At 37.9% G+C, this 21,957-nt stretch overlaps 1 protein-coding gene across 1 annotated transcript; it reads left to right on the top strand.

Annotated features, from left to right (window-relative positions):
• Positions 1–179: 179 nt before the first annotated feature.
• TYW5 (tRNA-yW synthesizing protein 5) lies at positions 180–19,639 on the top strand. The gene is made up of 8 exons (XM_040971943.1): positions 180–297; positions 5,221–5,375; positions 10,568–10,637; positions 12,559–12,603; positions 13,726–13,863; positions 15,829–15,916; positions 16,295–16,411; positions 18,424–19,639. The coding sequence occupies exons 1-8, from the start codon at positions 220–222 to the stop codon at positions 18,678–18,680; spliced, it is 948 nt and encodes a 315-aa protein (XP_040827877.1). The 5' UTR covers positions 180–219; the 3' UTR covers positions 18,681–19,639.
• The last annotated feature ends 2,318 nt before the right edge of the window (positions 19,640–21,957 follow it).

The following is a 21,957-nucleotide window of genomic DNA, read 5'->3' as shown; positions in this document are numbered from 1 at the left end:
GAAAAGAAGGTCGGCTGGAAGCCACCTGAGCGGTGCGGGAGAGGGCGCCTGCGACACAGAGCGCGGCTGTTGCTGCCACCTCTGGCGAGTCCTCCCCGGCCCGTGCTGTGCGCGGCCCTTTGCTCCCGGGGTCGTGTTTCCAGGCGGGTCGCCTGTTGAGTAGCGCTCTGCAGCCCAGCTTTCCCGGCGTGTTTTGGTGGAAGGCAAACGCGAGCGACCATGGCTGGCGCGCGGATCCCGGTCCCTCGGCTCCAGGGCGTCTCCGAGGCGCAGTTCTTGCAGGACCTATACCCACAGGTGAGGCCCTCGTGCGGGATCGTCGGGCCGCGTGAGGTTCAGGGACAGACACCCCCTCCCTCCTGCTTTCCTTCCTTCCCGGGAGCTTCTTGAGACCCATCGTGTGGGGAAGAAGCGACGGGAGGCAGAAGAGGAATGGTTGGCCCTCCGGTCCGGAGAGAAAGGGCTGGTGGGTGTGCGGAGGGCGAGGATGACCGTGCAGAGATGAGTGCGAGAGGTCGTTTGCGCGAGGGCTGGCTTGGAGAGTTGCGGGCTGGGCAGCTGGGTGCCGTTGCTGTGGCAACGGTGCAGTGTACCCTCTTTGGCTCGGTGTCTGTGTCTTCCGCCTGGTTCCCGGACCCTCCTTCATGCAGGGTTCGGAGCCCCCTGGTGCAGTGCGTTTGGAATCTTGAGTGTGTGTAATTCGAGTCGGGTTACATCGTTCTGCAAGGGATGAAAACAGATCTCAGAGAAACAGAATGAAGGAGCCCAGCAAGTTTTAAAGGATAAAAAAATCCATAGGATTATAGTAGGTTTGTTAATAGTGGAGCAAAATACAACAGTTTTCTTACGTGGTGTTTACATGTGTGAGGGTGATTGTAAAACAACAGGTCTGGGTATTATGAAAATCAAGAATGCAGTGTCTTTCATTGAATAATTAGTAATCTAAGGGAGAAAGCTCAGCTCTTCAAGGATTATGGCGTCTAGGGCTAGTTGGGTTTTTCTTACCATCCCTCAACCCCTGTTCCAGGATTCGTGAGTCACAAAATACTGGGCAGTGTTAGGAAAACTGGATATTGTACATGCAAATGCTTAATAGAGGTATTTTGTTAACATTTGATCTTCTCATACAAAGCAAACCCAAGTTTCTTAGAGTAGAAAATCACTAATGTCGTTGATTATAGTGCAATAAAATTAGGGATTAATAGCATAATGAATTGTTTAAAAATGCCTTCTACCTGGAGCCGTTAAAAAAAAATGTGAAGGAGATAATCCTAGCAGATTGTTAACGATGCTCTAAGAACATGTGTGATAAAGATATGTGTTAGATGATCAGAGGGATTAAAATCTATAAAAATATCTCATATTGATGTGTATGTGTGCATATCCAGAAATAAATTTTCCTTCATGTGACAATTTAGTATGTAATGAACTTGACTTTGCAAAAATCACTGGGTTGAAAATTGACCTTTTCAGTAGACTACTTTGAGAGCAGTTTTAAAGTCAAAACTACAGAGCACTCTCCTGTACTTCCTGGCCTCACACTTGCCTTGCCTGCTCTGTGTCAGTGACATCCACCCGAGTGCTGCTTTTGTTACAGCTCAAGAGCCTACGTTGACATCATCTTCACACAGAGCTCATGATGGGTGCTAGCTTTTGCTGTTGGTTGTAGGCTGTATGCGTTTGGAAACATTTAGAATATGTAGCCACCATTACGGTATCAGGTAAATAGTTGCACTGCCCTCATAATCCTTTTGAAAATTTTAAAATTAGATTTGTATGTCACATAGTGCGTGATATAAACTTCAAGTGGACCAGAAGTGTGCTACGAAGTGGGGCTGGCAGGGTGCTACACCAGCCTAATCCTGCACTGTGTACTGCTGGTTCGTGTCCCAGCTGCTCCACTTCTGATCCAGTTTCCTGATTATAGCCTGGGAAAGTGACTGAGGATGGTTCAGGTTCTTGGGACCCTGCACCTACATGGGAGACCCTGAGGAAGCTTCTGGCTCCCGATCTGCTCAGTTCTGGCCATTTTAGCCATCTGGGGAGTGAACCAATGGATATAAGACTTTTCTCTCTGGCTCTCCTCATTCTGTTAAAATTTGCCTCTCAGTAAAAATGAATAAATCTTGTTAAAAAAATACACAAGTTCTAGAAAAAAATGTGGATAAATTCCTTAATAATCAGAATGATGGAAATCCTTTTTAATTGTAACTCAAATTCAAATGTTAAAATCTAATGAGACAAAAATTGCATGACTGCAAGGTTGAAAGACAAACACGAATTGGAAAAAATATTCACGATATATATAAAAAGTAAAAATTCTTACATATAAAGTTACTTCAAAAAGTTGATGGGAAAGTGGAAATAAGCGGGGGTGGGGGGGGTTCCTTTAAAGATTTTGTTAAGATATGGAAAGAAAAAAAAAGTCCAAAGAAGCCATATCAGATCTGTAAAATAGGTGCTTGATGAGATTCCCCATTCTCTAGCAAAGCTGCCCTTATTTGATGAGAAGTAAGAATATCTCTATGATGAACAGCTATTCGCTGAAGCTTTCCTGACATTTTTTACTTTCTTAAAACCTCTCATAAACACACAAAAATGTTTTCCTTCTTTCTTCCTTTCCTCCCCCCGTGTTGTCGTACCTAGAACCCCAAAACCTGTTGCCATACCACAGCTACCTCTTAGTAGCCACTGCTTTGGTTGCCCTTTGCCTTAAGGTTATTCTGGTAAGGACATGGCTGTCTTCCAGTTCTTCCAAGAAATGCTTCATGATCTTGATCCTGCTTGTTGATTTCCACTGAAAGCTCTGCTTCTGACTGTGGCCTATCAGGATTCAACAATTTGAGTACCTTTCTTAATTTTTCCATCAGAATTGTGTCAACTTAACCAATGGAGACAAAACAAAAGAGAAAATCGCTCTGGAGCACTTCCTACTTGAAAGGCAACACTCCAAAGTGCTGAGAGCTGAAGCAAGGACATCAGGTTTATTCGGGAGACTAGCAACTTGAGGGGAAGGTGGACCTTTACCGTGACCTTCCAGATTCTCAAGTTAGTAGGAAGAGTTTTTAAGGGAGAAAAGGGTAGTACATTCTTTTCATGTCTGAGGTCTTGCTTTCTTCCATGAGGTCAGTCTGCAGTTCTGATCTGTGAGGTTAAACATTTGAATCTGATTAGTAGCAAAGTCAGCTGTTAGATGCTAGGATGAAGTAATGCGGTAACTGAGAATGTCGTAATCTTCACTCTGTGGTGTGTTTTCCTCAAAAATGTGTAACCTGAATCCAGTCAACAAGAAACTTCTCACAAATGTAAATTGAAGGGCATTCTACAGAACAGCTCAACTACTCTCCAGAAATTACCAGTTCATTGAAGACAAAGAAAAACTGAGGAATTATTACAGAGAAAAGGGACATGACAACTGAATTTGGTGTTGTATCAGATTGAATGCTGGGCCGAGCAGACGAATGACTAAAGAAAATTATTGGGACAATTAGTAAAAAGTTTTAATATGGATTGTGGATTCAGAATATTTCAGCACTATTAAATGTAATTTTGATGTTCTGTGGTTACATGAGATAAAGTCTTTATTCTCTGGAAATATTGTCACTGTCCCACAGCAATGGACTTGATACATGGAGCCGATAATAACTGACTGATGGTCAAAAGCCTAAGTTTGTTAGTGGCATCAGACTTTATACACTGAAGGTCATATGGGATAAGGGAGGAAGTATCAAGCTTATCAACAAAACCCATCAGCTGTTTCTATACTTTTGTTTGGAATTCCTTTTGTTTTGTGTATTCTACCAAGTGTTCTCATTCACATGCTGTCCACTCAACTGTTTTCATACAAATGACATCCAATCAGTTATACAAAAGGTATCCATTTGGTTATCATACAAATATTGTTCAATCAACTGTAATCCTGTGCTCCCTGACCTTCTAGGGTCACAGTGTCTTCCTACAAAATACATTTAAGTTTTTAGAGAGCAAAGAAGCACTATGTTGGTAATTTAACTTTGGTATAATTCAGAAAAAATTGAATTGTTCACTAATGTGTGTTTCTATACTCAACTAGTAAGAATGACAGCAAATGATAAAGGAAATGGGGCAAAAATGTTCAATTAAGAGCCTGGCACAATGGCTCAGTGGCCGAATCTGTTCATCTTACACACTGACATTCCATATGGATGCAAGTTCATGTCCCAGCTGCTCTTCTTCCCATCCAGCCCCTTGCCTGTGGCCTGGGAAAGCAGTAGGCGATAGCCCAAAGCCTTGGGACCCTGCACCCACATGGGAAACCTGGAAGAAGTTCATGGCTCCTTGCTTTAGATCAGCTAAGCTTTGGCCATTACAGCCACTTGGGGAGTGAGCCAGCAAATGGAAGATCTTTGTCTCTCCTTCTCTCTGTAAATCTGCCTTCCCAACTGAAAAAAAATATTAATAAATAAATTTTTTTTTTAATGTCTAGTTAACAGTTGACTCATGGTAACGAGCACATGGAAATTCATTGTAGTTTTCCTGCAACTTTCTTGTAAGTTTGAAATAATATCAGAATGAAAAGTTGTAGAAAGTATTTAATGATAAAATACAAATTGCAGTTGTTTGTTTTATTTTTTAAAAATTTATTTATTTTTATTGCAAAGTCAGATATATAGAGAGAGGAGGAGAGACAGAAAGGAAGATCTTTCACCCAATGATTCACTCCCCAAGTGACCACAACGGCTGGAGCTGTGCTGATGCAAAGCCAGGAGCTCTTCCGGGTCTCCCACACGGGTGCAGGGTCCCAAGGCTTCAGTCTGTCCTGGACTGCTTTCCCAGGCCACAAGCAGGGAGCTGGATGGGAAGTGGGGTATGCCGGGACTAGAACTGACACCCTTATGGGATCCTGGCATGTTCAAGGTGAGGACTTTAGCCACTAAGTCACCATGCTGGGGCCAGTTGTTTCTATTTTAGTCATGAAAATGTATTTGGGCTTTTCTGTATTATTTATTGACTGTACTGCTATTCTGTTTTATTTTCCTAACCTTAGGAATTTGCTTCTAATTTGTCGTATAGATCCTCTGCTTGTGTTAGTGACAGAATAAGCTATCAGAAGCTTTGAATTGGATCATTTTGTCATCAAGAACCCAATACTTTTATTTTGTCCCTCTGTTGCAGAACAGAGCTCCTGTTCTATTATAGGCTTTTCGACAGTCTTTCATTGTCTTTTTCCCTCACTTGCAGAGAAAGCCACTGGTGTTGGAAGGAATCGATCTGGGGCCATGTACAAGCAAGTGGACAGTGGATTACCTAAGCCAGGTCGGAGGGAAACAAGATGTGAAGATTCATGTTGCTGCAGTTGCACAGATGGACTTCATTAGTAAGAACTTTGTGTATAGGTATTTTCTTCTGAGGTTTACTCTGGGGAGACAAATAATTTAGAAAAGTTTATATTATTAAACAAAAACTGCATGGCATTTTTTTATTGGCTTGCTACAGTGAATAAATGGCTTACAATGAACAAGTGAATTTTAAAAGGCAGGAAGTCTGAATTTATATAATTACACAGATGTTTCTAAAGACTTTTGTGTGTGTGTGTGTGTGTGTGTGTGTGTGCACGCGCTGATTTTTTTTTGTTTTTGTTTTTGAAAGCCAGAGCAATAGAGACAAAGATCTTTCTGCTGGGAGCCTGGAACTCAATGCAGGGTCCTGTGTGGTGGCAGGGACTCAATATTTGAGCCATTCCTGCTGCTTTCTGGGTGTATATTAGCAGGAAGCTAGAATAGAAGCAGATCTGGGACATGAACCCAGGCACTGTGATATGTAATGCAGATGTCAAGTGAATGTTTAGCCTCTAATACACACCTACCTGTTGAATTTTAGATTTTTTTCTATTTTGTATTTGAAAGGCAAAGGTAGCAAAAACAAACAAACAAAAACAAACAAAACATAGACTTTAAAAATAGAGTTTGGGCCTGGCGCAATAGTGCAGTGGTTAAAGTCCTCACCTTGAACATGCAGATCCCATATGGTCACCGGTTCTAATCCTGGCCGCTCTCCTTCCCATCTAGCTCCCAGCCTGTGGCCTGGGAAAGCAGTCGAGGACCACCCAAAGCCTTGGGACCCTGCACCCATGTGGGAAACTCGGAAGAGCTCTTGGCTCCTGGCTTCAGATTGGCTCAGCTCCAGCCATTGCAGTCACTTGGGGAGTGAATCATCATCAGACTAAAGATCTTCCTCTCTGTCTCTGCTCCTCTCTGTATATCTGCCTTTCCAATAAAAATAAATAAATTTAAAAATAAAAGAGTTAGAAGTCATGAAGACAATTTCTGTAATGACTTAGATTATTTGTAATGTTAGGTGTGCTTTACTTTTTTAGTGTTTGATTCATTGATCATACCACATTGGTAATCTGTTCAGTGTGGGCAATTCTGAAAGTCTCGTACTTTCTGCTTTCAGAAAGTTAGGACACATGATGTTTGGTGTAAGCTTTTGTCAACTTGAATAACTTTGAAAGTCAGGCTTAATTTTCTGTTGATAAAGTAAACTTAAATACCTTAAATTTTTCTCCTGATAACCATTTAAAAGTAAATGATAAGTAGACAAAAGCTGTTGAATGATTAGACATGAAAGCTTCCAGTGCTGCTCATTTTGCTGATTTCATATGCTGTTCCCATGAGTTTCATTTGAAAGTAAATAGCTTTTAAATTCTTAGCATACATGCTGTTCCAATCAAATTCTGTCTATTGAAAAACTGTGTAGTTCACAAAAGACCTGTTTAGAAATGATTTACACAGAGCTTTTTTCATTAATTTTCTAAGGTTGTACAGCAGCTGCCAAAGCCTTCCCAATTTTTAATCCTTTGAATTGTCACCATTATAGTTTTAGTTCTGAATGGGTCATGAATAGAACTTAGTTGCTGTAAATTTTCCCAGGTAAAGGAACTTTTCATTTCCTATTAAGTCAGGAAAGTGGAAGAAAGTGCTGGAATGATGAGTGTTTTTCTGCCTGCATTTAATGATGTTTCTTTTCCAGGGAGTTCAGTGGCATAAAAAATGGGTATTGAAACGTCGTTTTGAATTGCCCTGTGATGTTTTGACACATCTTTTAAAGACTTGTATTTAGAACACTAGCATTATTATGTAATAGTTCCTTTCCCAGCTTCCTCCAAGCCTTTCAGTAGAACTACTAAAAAGTTGTAAATTTTTAGCTCAAAGAAAAAGTAGCTTTAGTAGCTTAGCATATACCGAGCAATAGAAACTAAGAGGTTTGTAAAACAAAGAAAGACTAGAAAGTGAGACATCCTGTAGCGCAATATATTATTGGTGTTTCTTTTCTGCTTTAGCTAAAATCTGAAAATTGATCAGCAACTACTAACTTTTACTTCTTTCTTGGGATCTCTCCCTGTTAATTTCAGGGCTAAGATTGCATAAATGAGAGAATTTGTTTGATGAAAGGATATTTTTCTGGTCAAAAAATGGTTAGATCTGAATCTCATAAGCCTTTTAAAAAATAATTATTTATGGGCTGGTGCTGTAACCTAATGGCTAAAGTCCTCACCTTGCATGAGCTGGGATCCCATATCAGTGCTGTTTCGTGTCCCAGCTGCTCCACTTCCTATCCGACTCCGTGTGTGTAGCCTGGGAAAGCAGGTCTTTGGGACCCTGCACCTGTGAAGGAGACCTGGAACATGCTCCTGGCTCCTGGCTTACCATCAGCTCAGCTCTGGCTGTTGAGGCCAGTTGGAGAGTGAATCAGTGGATGGAAGATCTTTCTGTCTTTCCTTTTCTCTGTAACTCTACCTTTGCAATAAATAGAGAATGAGCTTCCATCTGCTGATTCACTTCCCAAATGCTTGCACAATCAGGGCACTGCCAAACTCAAGCCAAGAGCTTGGAGCTCCATGCAGGTCTTCCATGCGAGTGCAGGGTCTCATGGACTTGAGCCATCTTCCTCTGCTTTCCCAGGCACATCAGCAGAGAGCTGTATCAGAAGGGATGCAAATCTGTGCCAATATGGGACACTGATATTACACCATGCCATATTACTAGCCCCAGAATCTCAAAAGCTTTGTTTGCTGCTTCTACTTATGCAATTTTTGGTATCATCTGGCTCTTATATTTTCATCAATCTCAATATTGATTTTTTCAAACAGCTTTCCACAATGGAAAGGACTGTGGAGTTTCTCTCTTTCTTTATTTAAATGTCAACTGCTACTTGCATGCTGCTAAAAATATATTATCGTTGTCATTAACGTCACCGATTGTCCTTTACTAAGTACCTACTATATGTGTATATATGTGTGTGTGTATATATATATTATATATATTATATATATATATACACCAAATATTATGCCATCCATTTTAGATGATATTACTCACTTAGCCTTCAGTCTTTGAGGTACATCTTGCTTATGATCATTTCACTTATGAGAAAATAAAGTCCTAAAAACATTCAGTAACTTCCAGGATCATACAAGTTGAAATGATGAAATTCAGGGCATATGCTCCAACTTGCCTGACTCCCAGGAACCTGTGATCTTAGCTCCCTGTGACATTACCTTTATTACTGAATGGAATGCTAGTCCAGACAAGATGGTACTTTCTTAGCAGACACCCTTCTTTTTGAAACATATAGGATAAATAACCTTTATGGTCAAGAAGCTTCCCCCAGTTCATATATCCCATTCCTCTTCACACTGGCTGTAGCAGAAGCCTCGATAAGTGTTACTGCCTAAAGAAGAAGACTGGTGGTGGCTTTGCAGTTCTGTTGCTCTGGACTGAGCAGTGCCCTCTCTGCTCTCAAGGGATTGCCATTCTATCCTTTGTTTATAAAGGTCCTGAAGCGTTTCTGCATTCTCCCTTGTAGGAAAGCTAAGTGGGAGCAACTGCAACAATTACAGAGGTAGCTGTGGGCCAGATAAGCTTCCCCACTGGTCCAAATTCTGCATTCCAAAATGGCTTGGTTGGAATGAAGAAATATGATGAGGTCTGTGATGGAAAACATTGAATTTGAAGATGCCAAATAAATTTGTTTCATATTATAATTGGTCAGAAACTAAAGTGGTAAACCAAGAACTCTGCATTGATCTGAATAGAAAGCAGACCCCCTCTTTGCTCTTGTGTAGCGTTCACTCTGTAATTAACAGCAGTGGCTCCAAGTTCAGAGTGACATTCATGTCCGGATGACATGGCTGTCTACAACGTGGCATCAGATTCACTTAGCTTTGCAGAGGAGAACAAAGCATGAAACACCATTCTATCAGACTGTTGTCTGGGGATACAAATCCAGGAACCATTTTTTTTTTCTTTGATTCAGCAAGTCATGGCTTTGCTATTAAGAACAAGAAAACTGTGGAGTTGGTATAGAAACTTCCTAGCTCTACCTGATCCAGAAAAAACAGTTGCTTGAAACAGCCGGTGAATTTAGCTTCTAGGTTCCTTCAAGGAACTTACTCAGTTCTGGGAGTTACACAGGCAGGCCATATCCTCCACTTTCCTGATAAGTACCTACAGTCCATTCAGAGCCTTCTCGCAGAAGTACTTAACCATTCAACGAGTGTTTTAAAAATAATGTTTTCTGATGCCACAGGTGACATTCCACATTGATCTGCTAAGTGTATTTCTAGGAAAACTGGAGAAAGTAAGCCAACGCGAGGTTACCTCGTAGAGGAGAAAGCAGCCCGCTGGATCTGTGTAATGCTTCAGCACGGGTTCAAGTAGGAAGATACTGGAGAGTGAGACTGTAAGAGTGCTAACTTAATCAGATGTTCAGAGGCAACAATGCGGTGTGGTACAGGAGAGGCCTTGGACAGAGAGGCTTTTGAGTACATTGTGGTCTTGTTACTGGTACAAAGTCATCTTCAGTACTTCACAACAGTACTTCTGTTTTTAGAAATGATGAGGAGGACACTTGGAGAAGAGAGCCTTTTCGGCTCAATACTGTGATGTGAAGGAAAAAAACTTGGCTTCTGCAGTGTCCAACCCTCCTCTTTAGCATGGAAGAAGAGAGCAGAAATTTTGGAGAATAAAAGTGGATCACTTCACTGAAATTCTCTTAGATGATTTTTCCTCAGAACTTTAAACTGATGGGGTCATGTGGTTGGATGAGAGTCATATTGTTGGCTTGTGGGTCCTCATGTTGCAAATGTCTGAATGTCTAGGGAGAAGGGACAGTGTTAACATGACCATCTTCATTGTGTCATTTGCCTGTTCTCTCCTCCGAAGCAGCACGGTTGGTTTGTCTCATTCTTTACAAAATAGGAAGCAGTCAGAGCCTGAGAGTTTGTGTGTTTCCAAGGAAATCAGGTACCATAATGAGGTATCAGTCACTTGGAATAGAAGGATGCTGATCATAAGGATCCAGCTAGACTATTAAAATCTTTAATTCCAAAATTTCAGACAACTGAGGTCAAGTAAATATTCTGGCAAGTTAATTTTGAAAATTTAGAATTCTACATAATAATAGGTCCTAATAAAAATAAGAAACTATGAAAAAAGTCATTTCCCAGTCAACAAGCCTATATGTATAGCGCTTAAATTAACGCTTGTGTACCTGTTACTAAGTCCAGGTATTCTATTTCTTTCAGAACATTACCTTTTGACAAGTTGGTCCAGAGAGCAGCTGAAGAAAAGCATAAAGAATTCTTTATTTCAGAGGTAATTGCTTTTACCAGCTTCCAAAAAGCTGTATTTATTTCTTTGGAAGGCAGAATGAAAGAGAGACAGGGAGACAGAGCAGTCGTCCATCTGCTGGTTCACTTCTTAAATGCCTACAACAGCTGGGGCTGGACAAGGCCCAAGCCTGCCACTGGGAACTCCATCGGGGTCTCCCAAGGGGGAGGGGCCATCATGTCCTGTCTCCTGGTGCACTTGCAGAAAGCTGAATGAGACAGAGATGAGATTCCATCTCAGGCTCGAATCTGGGCTGTAGGTATCACACGTGGCTGCTGAACCCGCTGTACCGTGAGGATTGCCCTGTTAGCATTTTAATAAGAAAGGATTATGTATGTGTAATAAATGGATTTTCATTTAAAAGAATAATTTTTCAGTTAAAACTAGTATTAATATAAAAGGGTCAGATTTATGTATTTCACAGGTACAGTTTTAAGATTATTATACTTTTTTCCTTCCCTCAATACCCTTCCTTCATTTTTTAAAAAAAAAAAAGTTTACAAAAACACAATTTCAGTTTATCTTGTAATTTGCAGGCTTAATGTGCCACTGACCCTAAAACTCAACAAGTAAAAAGCCTAAGATCACATATACAGAGGAGTGTAAACAAGGGCTAAACAGTCAATCTAAAAGAACATTTGATTCTCAAGATCCTTGGCACTCTCTGGTAGCCATTCTTAAGCTGTAGCTGGAATTTGCTATAGGCTGTAGGCCTGCTATTCAGAGTTAGCTTTCAAAGGACGTCCAAATTATTTCCTGAGCCTCAGAATCTAGAAAATGGGGGTCTTTTTTTTTTTTTTTAAGATTTATTTTTACTGCGAAGTCAGTTATAGAGAGAGGAGGAAAGACAGAGAGGAAGATCCTCCATCCAATGATTCACTTCCCATGTGACTGCAACAGCCAGTGCTGAGCTGATCCGAAGCCAGGAGCCAGGAGATCCCCCAGGCCTCCCACGCAGGTGCAGAGTCCCAAGGCTTTGGACCATTTTGACTGCCTTCCCAGGCCACAAGCAGGGAGCTGGATGGAAAGCAAGGCCGCAGGGATTAGAACTGGCACCCACATGGGATCCCGGTGCATTCAAGGTGAGGACCCTAGCCACTAGGCCACCGCACCAGGCCCAAAAATGGGGGGTCTTAATACCTGTTTTACAAGGCCTACAGTATAGTAAACAAGTAGTGTTCTAATTTTTAAAATTGGACCTGGCAGGTAACTTGTGGCTGAAGTCCTCACCTTGCATTTGCTGGTTCATGTCCCACTTCCCATCCAGCTCCCTGCTTTTGGTCTGGGAAAGCAGTCAAGGATGGCCCAAAGACTTGGGACTACACCTGTGTGAGAGACCTGGAAGAAGCTCCTGGCCTGACTTTGCATCAGCTCATCTCTTGCTGTTGCAGCTACTTGGGAAGTGAATCAATGGATGGAAGGTCTTCCTCTCTGTACATCTGACTTTCCAGTAAAAAAAATAAATCTTTTTAAAAAAATGTTATTAAAGGTGTAATATATTCTTACTTATCTTTTTTTATTTGCATTATGTATGTTAGGAAACTTTTTGTTGAACTTTAATATTTTGGCATCAAATGAGCTATATAATCGGAATTTCTTTAATTTTGTATTAAGATATCATTAAGAGCCTAAGTAATGTGGAGTACAATTGCAATCATTATGACTCAAGGTACAATTTGTGTGTGTTGCCTTTAGAGTTTATTTTCTTAATTTTTTGGATCTAATTATTGCACATTGTAAAGGCAGTTCTTCAAATGGCCACCAGAGAGCATTCGTAGAGAATAAAATAATTGAACTTTTTAGAAAACTACATAGCTGGGTTGTTTTAAGACTTATTTTCTTCCTGCCTTATCTCATAATATTTTAAAATGAATTATGATGTTACCTTTTCTCTGGAATGTGTAAGGATGAGAAATACTACCTGCGGTCACTTGGAGAAGATCCGAGAAAGGTAAGAATTCTGGATTTAAAAGATTTCCTTGAAAACCTGAATAGGTATTTCCATGTTCACTGAAAGTGTCATTTTTGTGCTTCTTGTCTGACACATAACTTGTTTTATTCTTTTTCATTATTTTCCTGCACCTTAAGATGGAATGTGCTAAAAGTCGATGCTTACGTTTCAGGTAGGATGTATTATCAGAGGTCATCTAAACTCTATGCAGTAAGAGACCTCTTCCACCATGCGTCTCACAGATGACCATCAAGCGAAAAACAATTGGTCTAAAATAATCCTTTAAAATCCTAAATAATAACTCACTATATAAGCACTGATAATGGTTTTTTTTTTTTTAAGATTTATTTTATTTTCATTGCAAAGTCAGATATACAGAGAGGAGCAGAGACAGAAAATGTTCCGTCTGATGATTCACTCCCTGAGAGGCCACAAAGGCTGCGCTGAGCCGATCTGAAGCCCTGAGTCTCTTTGGGTCTCCCACGCGGGTGCAGGGTGCCAAGACTTTGGCTCATCCTTGACTGCTTTCCCAGGCCACAAGCAGGGAGTGGGAAACGGGGCCACTGGGCCTAGAAGGCGTCCATATGGGGTCCTGGCTTGTTCAAGGTGAGGGCTTTAGTCACCAGGCTACTATGCAGGGCCTACCACCAACAATGTGATCAGGAAGCATTTGGTTTTTTTGTTTAAGTCACCATTTAGTTCTTTCCCTTCCTTTGTTCTCCTCCCTCAATAGACCCCACAGGCTTCACATAAATTGGTGACATTCAAAGTGTTGTCTCCTGAATTTATAATACTTCATATTAATGTAGAAGACAGGTGTATAGTTGTTGATTGGAATGGAAAGAACCTTTGTAGCAGTGAAGCACTTCAAACTTAAGGTTGATATTATTAAGTGGGAATATACAGTCTGTCATTCCTTTATTATAAAGGTCATATGTTGGCAGATAGATAATAATTTAAAACAGTGCATAGTATTTTTCATTATCACCTTTCAGTATCATGACTTATATTAACTTCTGTTGGATAAAATAAGATTTATGCCAATGTTGTATTTGTCATTAATAATCTTTCCCTTTTTTTTTTTCTAACTTAACTTTTTTGTGTGTGTTTTTGTTAATGCAGGATGTTGCAGATATCAGGAAGCAGTTTCCTTTGTTGGAGGGAGATATTAAGTTTCCAAACTTCTTCCAAAAGGAACAGTTCTTTTCCAGTGTTTTTCGAATTAGTTCACCAGGATTACAACTTTGGACTCATTATGATGTATGTTTTCCAAATGGGATGTATGTATGTATGTAGTGTAACAAATGTACGTTACACTAAAGCTGCAGTAGATCTTTAGTAATTCTAGATTTAAAATTCACAGTTTCTATGGGCTACCCTCAAGGTCTTGGCTGTGCAATTTGCTGAAGCATGAGTTTTGAAAATAGGTGTTCTGTAAGATAGTGATACAAGATGATTTAGAAGAGCCTTAAATTAGTTCCTTATATTTTTTTCTCTGATTTTTGTTCTTGACTCATCAAATATACATAAGCATGTATATTTGCTTATATACATATGCATGTAAATGTTAAGTTTTAAGACGTGCTTTTTTTGTTGTTTTACATGTGAAGAACCATGTAAAACCATGTTGGGCCATTTTTCAAATGGAGAAAGTGGTGAGCTTGTATGAGAGCATGTGAAGACTGCACAGGACTCTGGCCATCCAGAGTTCTGTTCTTAACAGTCATTTCCAACCGTAAGCATTTGAACATATCAGAAGGTTTTAGGATATTTATCCCTTGAGAACATCAGATATCTGCTACATTATCGTAGGACAGTGAGATGTGTAGAATATTTGTCTTATGCTACTGTAACTGCTTCTATCTAAATACTTGAATATATACATAAGCATTTTTAAATGCTTAAAATATTTTAAAATGTTACTACTTGGTTTTTAAAATTCTGAGGAAACTAATTTTACATGTATTTTTATAATTCATTTGAGTACCCCTTGAAGAGGATTTTTAGCATAGCAAATCTATAATTAAATGAGATAGACATGAATACTAATATATTATCTTTTTAAGGATTTACAGGAATGACATGGTAAGAAACTAATAACTCAAATGCATTTTAACTAATTCTTTGACTTTTAAATTTTGAGTAATACTCCTTGCCTTGTAAAGCTGAAAGTTAAAGAAATACTAGTATCAATATCTGAATAAGGAATATACATGTAAAAGATTAGTGCTAGAAGGAGAAATGCATAGGGAAACTTGATATGTAAATCATCATCAATATGTCTTGTTTGGTGATCAATTTCTTCATTGAGAATCATGTGGCTCAACCATTTAACATTTTCACAAACCAAAAAACTATTCTTGCATACAGGAGAACAGAAGAAGTTAATATTGTTTCAGCAATAAATATATTAAGGAGTAGGTATTGTGGTAAGGTGGGCTAAGCTTTTATGTGGGATGCATGCTGTTCAAATCCCATTTTACCCTGTGTATGATCCAGCTACCTGCAAATGCCTCCTTCCTAGCAGGTAGCAGATAGTGGCTGAAGTGGATGGGTCCCTTCATCCCATCTGGGAGATCTGATGGAATTCAAGACCCCAACCCTGCTTGTTGTGGGAATTTGGAGAGTGAAACAAAATGGCTGGAAGACGTCTTTGTCTTTTACTCTCTTTTCCTTTCAAACAAAAATTTAAAAACAAACACTAAAAAAATGTATATTAAGCCAATTTTCCAGGTTATATTTCTGATGCTTAAAATCAAATTCTTACTGAATATAAGTGCTGTATATTCAGGGTTTAGCAATTACTGCAGCATACCTTGTATTTTCTAACACCTCATAGTTCTAAGTGCTTTCACTTTGTTGCCAGGTGATGACTGTGTAGTGTTCATTGACAAACTGAAAATTCACCATAGGGAGACTCAAGTAGGTTTAGCCATCCTGTCAGTTAATGGCGGGGAAAAGGCAAATAGGTCCTTAACTCCCAAGTTCATATTTTTTTAATCTTTTCCATGTTATGGCAGTACTGCTGAAATATCTTAATATACACTTGTATAAGGGATATATATTTTCTTTCATTGTTACATTTGTGTATGACTAAGAGTTTGAGGTTCTATTAAGTCATCTTAAAGGTAAGTTTTATAGTTAAATTGTACAGAATGTTATTGGTTCTGTTTATTTTAATTTTAGGTATTGCTCACCCGTAAATGTACTTTTATTGATTCACAGGTAATGGATAACTTTTTAATACAAGTGACAGGAAAAAAGCGTGTGGTACTATTCAGTCCTCGAGATGCCCCATATTTATATTTATCAGGTATGCTTATTTTTTTAGGTTTGTATTTCTAAAGTATAATCAATTATTCTTTCTGAGCATCCTCTTCATTTTTATAGAAAAACCTCTTTAGGAATTCTAATTATGCTGTATTGTCTTTCCTATTGTATAAGTATATACATGTAATGATAGGCTATAGGAAGAATCAGACTTTCAGATTCCCTTAAATTATATTACATGGGTGTACAATGGTCATAATTAAAGAGTGGATCACCGAAAATTGTCTTAGGTTTCAGAATAGTAACTGTTCTTGCACTGTGGAGACAGTAATTCTATTGTGCTGTCTTTTCAGTAAATTTTCAAATTTATATTTCTGCTGTTTGAAAAATTTAAATTTAGCTCAATCTGTATAATTTTCAGGTACTAAGTCACAAGTGCTGAATATAGATAATCCAGACTTGGCTAGATATCCACTCTTTACCAAGGCCAGAAGGTATGAGTGTTCCCTTGAAGCTGGTGATATATTATTCATTCCTGGTAAGCTTTCTAGATTTCAGTCATGTTTTGCTTATAAAATTTGTACTCTGTCATTCATCCTTTTGGTAATTTTTTTAGTAAAAAACTGTATCCTCTATATCTATCCTGTCATGAATGATATTTTTATATGTGTGTGCAAGCACATGTGTGCACGTATAGACTCATGTAAAACTTATGTAAACTCAAAGTAAAAAATTAATAGCCCTGTTTTTCAATGGCAACTAAATAATGTACTGCAGATTATTTTACTAAATCATGTCATTACAATTTATATCTGGGAAAAGATTATGCCTGATTATTTTTGTTAAAACATCTTTGTCATACATGTGTACTAAGACATGGTATTTTTCAAAGCTTAAACACATCACAGAGATTTTATTAAATCTAATACTTTTTCATAAAGATTTTATAAAATCTAATACTCTCGGTAGCCTATCATTTATTTTTTTATGTATTTCTATATAGTCTGAATTTTAGTATCACAGTCTTTGTTTGAAAGGCCATGAAATTTGCACATTGTTAGTAATCGCAGCACTGTAGTTAACATTTGTTTAAATAGTTAAAAGTGAACACTTAAAAGTTTAAAAAGTTATAATTAAAACCCATGGGATTCATTAATAAATTCCATTTGTATAGTTTTATTTCCAGTATCTAATTTACTGTATTAATTATCAATCAGTAATGATTCTTTTCAATAATAGATTTGAACTAGGTGGCCGATATTAATTGAAGATAAAAATGTGACTGTCTCATTGAGGCCAGATTATAAATTTCTTCAACAAGAAATGCCTTATATCTCCAAAATGGCCTGACACAATCACGTTCATATAATTCTTGATGTAAGATTTAGTTTCACTGATTTATTGTTTATACTCTTTAAAAGCAACCACCCCATTAGTCTTAAATTCTTAGCCATTTTAAAATTTTTATTTATTTAAATATTTGTATCTTTGGACCTCAGAGAATATGGTTAAAAGCTGAGCATTTTCTCCTGATTCTGTATACAACTTTTTGAAAAAGAAAAACTTGAATTTTCTAACATTTCATGCATTTTGAAGCAAAAGCTCCATCTTTGTAGGTTAACAGCACAGTTTTTCTGTTATATTAAATAAGGAAAAAGATTCTAAAAGTAATTAAAATTACGTTTGAAAGCTAGTTCTACGAACCAGAATATTTTTTAAGTTGTTTTTCCTGTGTTCTCTTAAGATGGATTTATTTCTAAAACTTGAATTTTCCTTTTCTCAAAATTAAACATTTTTATTGTGATTCCTATTTCATCTTTGTTGTTTAGATGTGTTGCTTTAGTACATCTTTAGCACTCATATTTTGAAAGTATTTAGATTCAGTTGAAGACAAAGTAAACTTTATAAAAAAGTCAAAAATTAGGTATACAGTATAAAATTTATTCATCATCTTTACTACCAAAATACATGCTACAGTTTTATAGATTTATTGTGAAGAGCTACAAGAAATATAATTGCATTAAAATTTGAACCTGAGGCAGCTATAATGAATGCAAACTTAAGCAAGTTAGAAAACTAAATTGCATCTTGAGCAGGAAGTCTTTGAGAATAAAAGAAATGTACTGAATCAGAAAAGGTCAAAGATATGCTTCAAATAATTGAAATGTTCTGCATACAAAAAAAACCAAAACATTTTTTATGTGGTTGTATGACTCAGAAAGTGTAAACAAGTAACACGAAATACAGCCCGAAATTAGAGAGCTACCAAACAAATATAATTTTATTATGTCTTTCAAGTTAAAAGGAAAAAAATCTTATTTTTAAAGGTTTTAAAAGGGTTGTGCTATTGACACTTTAAATTTGTTGGCAATTCATAAAAGTTAAAATGATTCTGTTAAAAGCTGGGAGTGTGCTAACGAAGGGATCTGGTTACAAGAATCATTTCTTACATTGGCTATATGCAATTCGTGATATTTCACTGACATTTTGGGCTTTTTTTTTTTAAACTGTAGATTTTATTTTTAACTTGTTTTTTAAAACTTTCTCCAGCTTTATGGTTCCATAATGTAATTTCTGAAGAGTTTGGAGTGGGAGTGAATGTCTTTTGGAAGCACCTTCCATCCGAATGCTATGATAAAACAGATACCTATGGAAACAAAGATCCTACAGCAGCATCAAGAGCTGCACAAATTTTGGACAGAGCCTTAAAAACACTTGCTGAATTACCAGAGGAATACAGGGATTTCTATGCACGGCGAATGGTCTTACACATTCAAGACAAAGCCTACAGCAAGAACTTTGAGTAAAAATGAATAGAATGAATGTAAACATTTTCATAAATTTAGCCCAAATACTGGAAAACTACAACATATTTCTTAAGTTTTAGATTTATTCTTTGCTAAAATATGGCAGATAAATGTGATTTCCAGATTAAATGATTTTAAGAGATGTTTATGTGGTTTCTGCTTTATTGACTGTTATAAAAAATGCTGTATTGCTGCTGCCATTAGTTCTCTGATGCAAATAACAAAAAAAAAATCGAACTTACAAAGACTTAAACAATAGAAATATCTTGTTTTTACTTCATGACACACAGCATCAACTGATAGCATAGGCTTCACTGTTTACAATCCAGTGATTCAGTAATGCCATCAAAAGACACCATGTTCCCTCCCCTTCCCTTCAACCACAACATTGGCACCAACCTACGGCTGGCTACCCTCCTGGTCACGGGATGATTGCCAGTAGCAGTTGGGGCTTTGTGCGTCTTCATTTATATGCAGTGGAAGTCAGGCTAGATGCCAGGGGCCCTGTATTAATATGAAAAAGCTCTCCCAGCATTCACTACCAAATCTTGGGTCTCAGTGTTCTAAAGTGACTTAGATCTGTCTATCACTGAGCTGGTCACTGACAGAGTTTGGAATAACCCTTCAGCCAATAAGGTCTGCTGGAGCTGGGAAAGGTACAGCATGCAGCTGAAGAGCAGACAGTTTTTAAATCAGCTTCTGTTGGGACAGGGAAAAAAAGGTACACATCTTCAGTATCCACTGCCTTTGCCCAGAATGAGAAACTTGGAAGGACTTAGTCAAACACCCAGACATCTAGTGCTGAACCCTCTGGTGCTTGATTCATTGTTACCAAGATTTGGTGTGGGCATCTCATGGATCTCAGAGGGTTCCAAAGCATAATCAGCACATACAATCACAGGATTTGATGGTGGCGATCTGGATTGCTTTGTGATTTATCAAAGTAAATGTTTGATCTGGTCCTGGTGTTTTGTTTTTTTTTTTTTGGCCACTCATTTATTCCAGGGTTTTTATTTCCCCAGCTTTTCTAGGATAGAAAATAGATTAGTTTATATATTTGTACCTTAACCTAAGTTATTCCTCACTAAATTTTTTACCTATCCCTTTTAAGGAAAGAATTGTTTAATAATGATGAATGAGAAATCCTAATAATGTTGTCATTTAAGACAGTAAGTCGCTGAAGAAAACCAAATATATTTATTAAACACAAATGTGTCCAAATAGAGCAATTCATAAGCAAATCAATTTGATTCATTTAATTATAGAAAAATATTTTCTCTATTAAAGTTCATTTACCCTCTCATGTATCAGTTTGTAACTAAATTAGTTTTAGGCATTAAAAAATTATAGCGCAATACAAGGGGAAAAGATATTTAAGAATTTGTGTTTCCTGGGCATCTGTGGAGAGACTTGGTGACTAAGGACAACAAAGAGAAATAAATGTTACAGAAAAGAAATTGCCTTAATATATTAGCCAGATATAATTATAAAACTTTGATATTTGATAATACTTTAGTATAAATAAAAACTCTAGTTGTTTTTCTGTCAGTAAAGGAAAAAATCACTCTTAGGTTGCATAGTAAAAACAAAAATAGATAAATATGTAAAACTTATAACAATAAGGATTAAGTGCAAATTCAGTCACACAGGAACAAATTTACTTGCAAGTGAACAGATTGTTATTTTCACTTAATTTATGGAAGCAAATTAGATGATGTAAAACAAGTTAAACAAACTGTTTAATAAACTATTGTAGTCATCTTTAAGATAAAAATGCAAGGAGATCATTCAAGGGCAGGTACTTAGTCAATGACTACTGCTGGTTACTCCATTGAATTACATTCCTTCTTTGCTGACAGATTTGAGGTAAGTCCCTTTGCATTGTTACTATCTTCAAGGTGGGCATTTAGCCCAGGAGTAAGTTGCCAGTTGATTGCTGTGTCTGACATTGGAGTACCTAAGGTCAGCATCTTGCCCTTCCCGAGTGCAGCTTCCTGCAAATGCAGACCTTGGAAGTAGCAGTGATGGCTCAAGTGATTGGATTCTAGCCACTAGTGCAATGCAGAAGACCTGGACTGAGTTCCCAGCTTCCAAATTGCCCAGCCCAGCCCAGCCTTGTAGGTACATCTTCAGAATGAACTATCAGATGGACAGCGTGCCTTTCAAACATTAATTTAAAATAAATTATATTTAGAAAGCTGGAACTTAGCTTTTGGAAGTTGTTTTTGATTTACAGAGAGATCTATTTGTTGGTTTACTCCCCAAATGGCCACAATGGCCAGAGCTAAACCGACCCAGTACCAGCAGCCAGGAGTTTTCCTCTGGGTCTCCCACAGAGGTATAGGATCCCAGGGACTCGGGCCATTCTCTGCTGTTCTAGGAACATTAGAAGGGAGCTGGAACACAAGCAGAGCAGCCAGCGCTCAAACCAGAGCCTTTATCTACTGTGCCACAGCGGTGACCCCCTGGTCATCATCCCTGATGCTAGGATTGGTTGATAAATACACACTAAACATAATATTTTCTGCCTGCTGGGTTAAGACCAAATGAAATGTTTGTTTTTAATGCGTAAAGCAACATACAGATTATGTTGCATCTTCTTAGGAATTTCAAGTCATATAATGTTATTGTCGAAAGGGATCTCAGAACATTTAATTAACCCAGATTGCACAGGTGAGTGTCCATGCTCACACAGCTGTGACAGAAACTCGGACTACAGTGGCAATGACCAGATTCTCATTTTCTTCTCCTTTATGTGCAGCACATCTCAAAAGCTTTTGAATAGATGACAAGTGACACTGTGTAAACATTGATATGCAAATGCATAGAATTACCTCTGCAAGAATTTACAAGAGACCAGTGATAGTGGTTTCCTGCAAGAGACTGAATAACTAGGTAGGATGACTAGAATTCAGTTTTTGCATTTGAATTTTTGTTCACATTAACCTTTCAAAATATTCTGGAATGTACTTACTAGCTTTTCGGGAACATCAATGGTTTTTGTCTTAGTATATGAATACCCTGGAATGCTTTCTATTCAGGAATTAATATCAAGTTTCTCCTTTGTATGAGATACTAAAACAAGGGAAACAGTGAACAAAGCTTCATTAGTGTCCTTCATCCATTTGAGCAACAGGTACGTGAACCTTTGGGAAGAACTTTAGTTAATGAGCCTTTCCTGCACCTATAAAAAGTCACCTAAGACAATGAAGCTAAATCTACAATTAACCAAAAAAAACAAGTCTTGCTTGTAGCATATAAGCTGTGAATATTTGGT

This window comes from Ochotona curzoniae, unplaced genomic scaffold (genome assembly GCF_017591425.1).
Source record: "Ochotona curzoniae isolate NIBS_2020 unplaced genomic scaffold, NIBS_Ocur_1.0 contig_2210, whole genome shotgun sequence".
Taxonomy (NCBI): domain Eukaryota; kingdom Metazoa; phylum Chordata; class Mammalia; order Lagomorpha; family Ochotonidae; genus Ochotona; species Ochotona curzoniae.
The sequence above is the reverse complement of the archived record's forward strand: the minus strand, read 5'-3'. Positions and strand labels throughout refer to the sequence as shown.

Bases quoted from the DNA above. Each gene is read 5' to 3' on its own strand.
- TYW5 (XM_040971943.1), top strand. From the start codon at position 220: ATGGCTGGCGCGCGGATCCCGGTCCCTCGGCTCCAGGGCGTCTCCGAG. The intron at 10,638-12,558 runs GTAATTGCTTTT...GGAATGTGTAAG, and splicing joins AAGAATTCTTTATTTCAGAG to GATGAGAAATACTACCTGCG. The intron at 15,917-16,294 runs GTATGCTTATTT...TATAATTTTCAG, and splicing joins CCCATATTTATATTTATCAG to GTACTAAGTCACAAGTGCTG.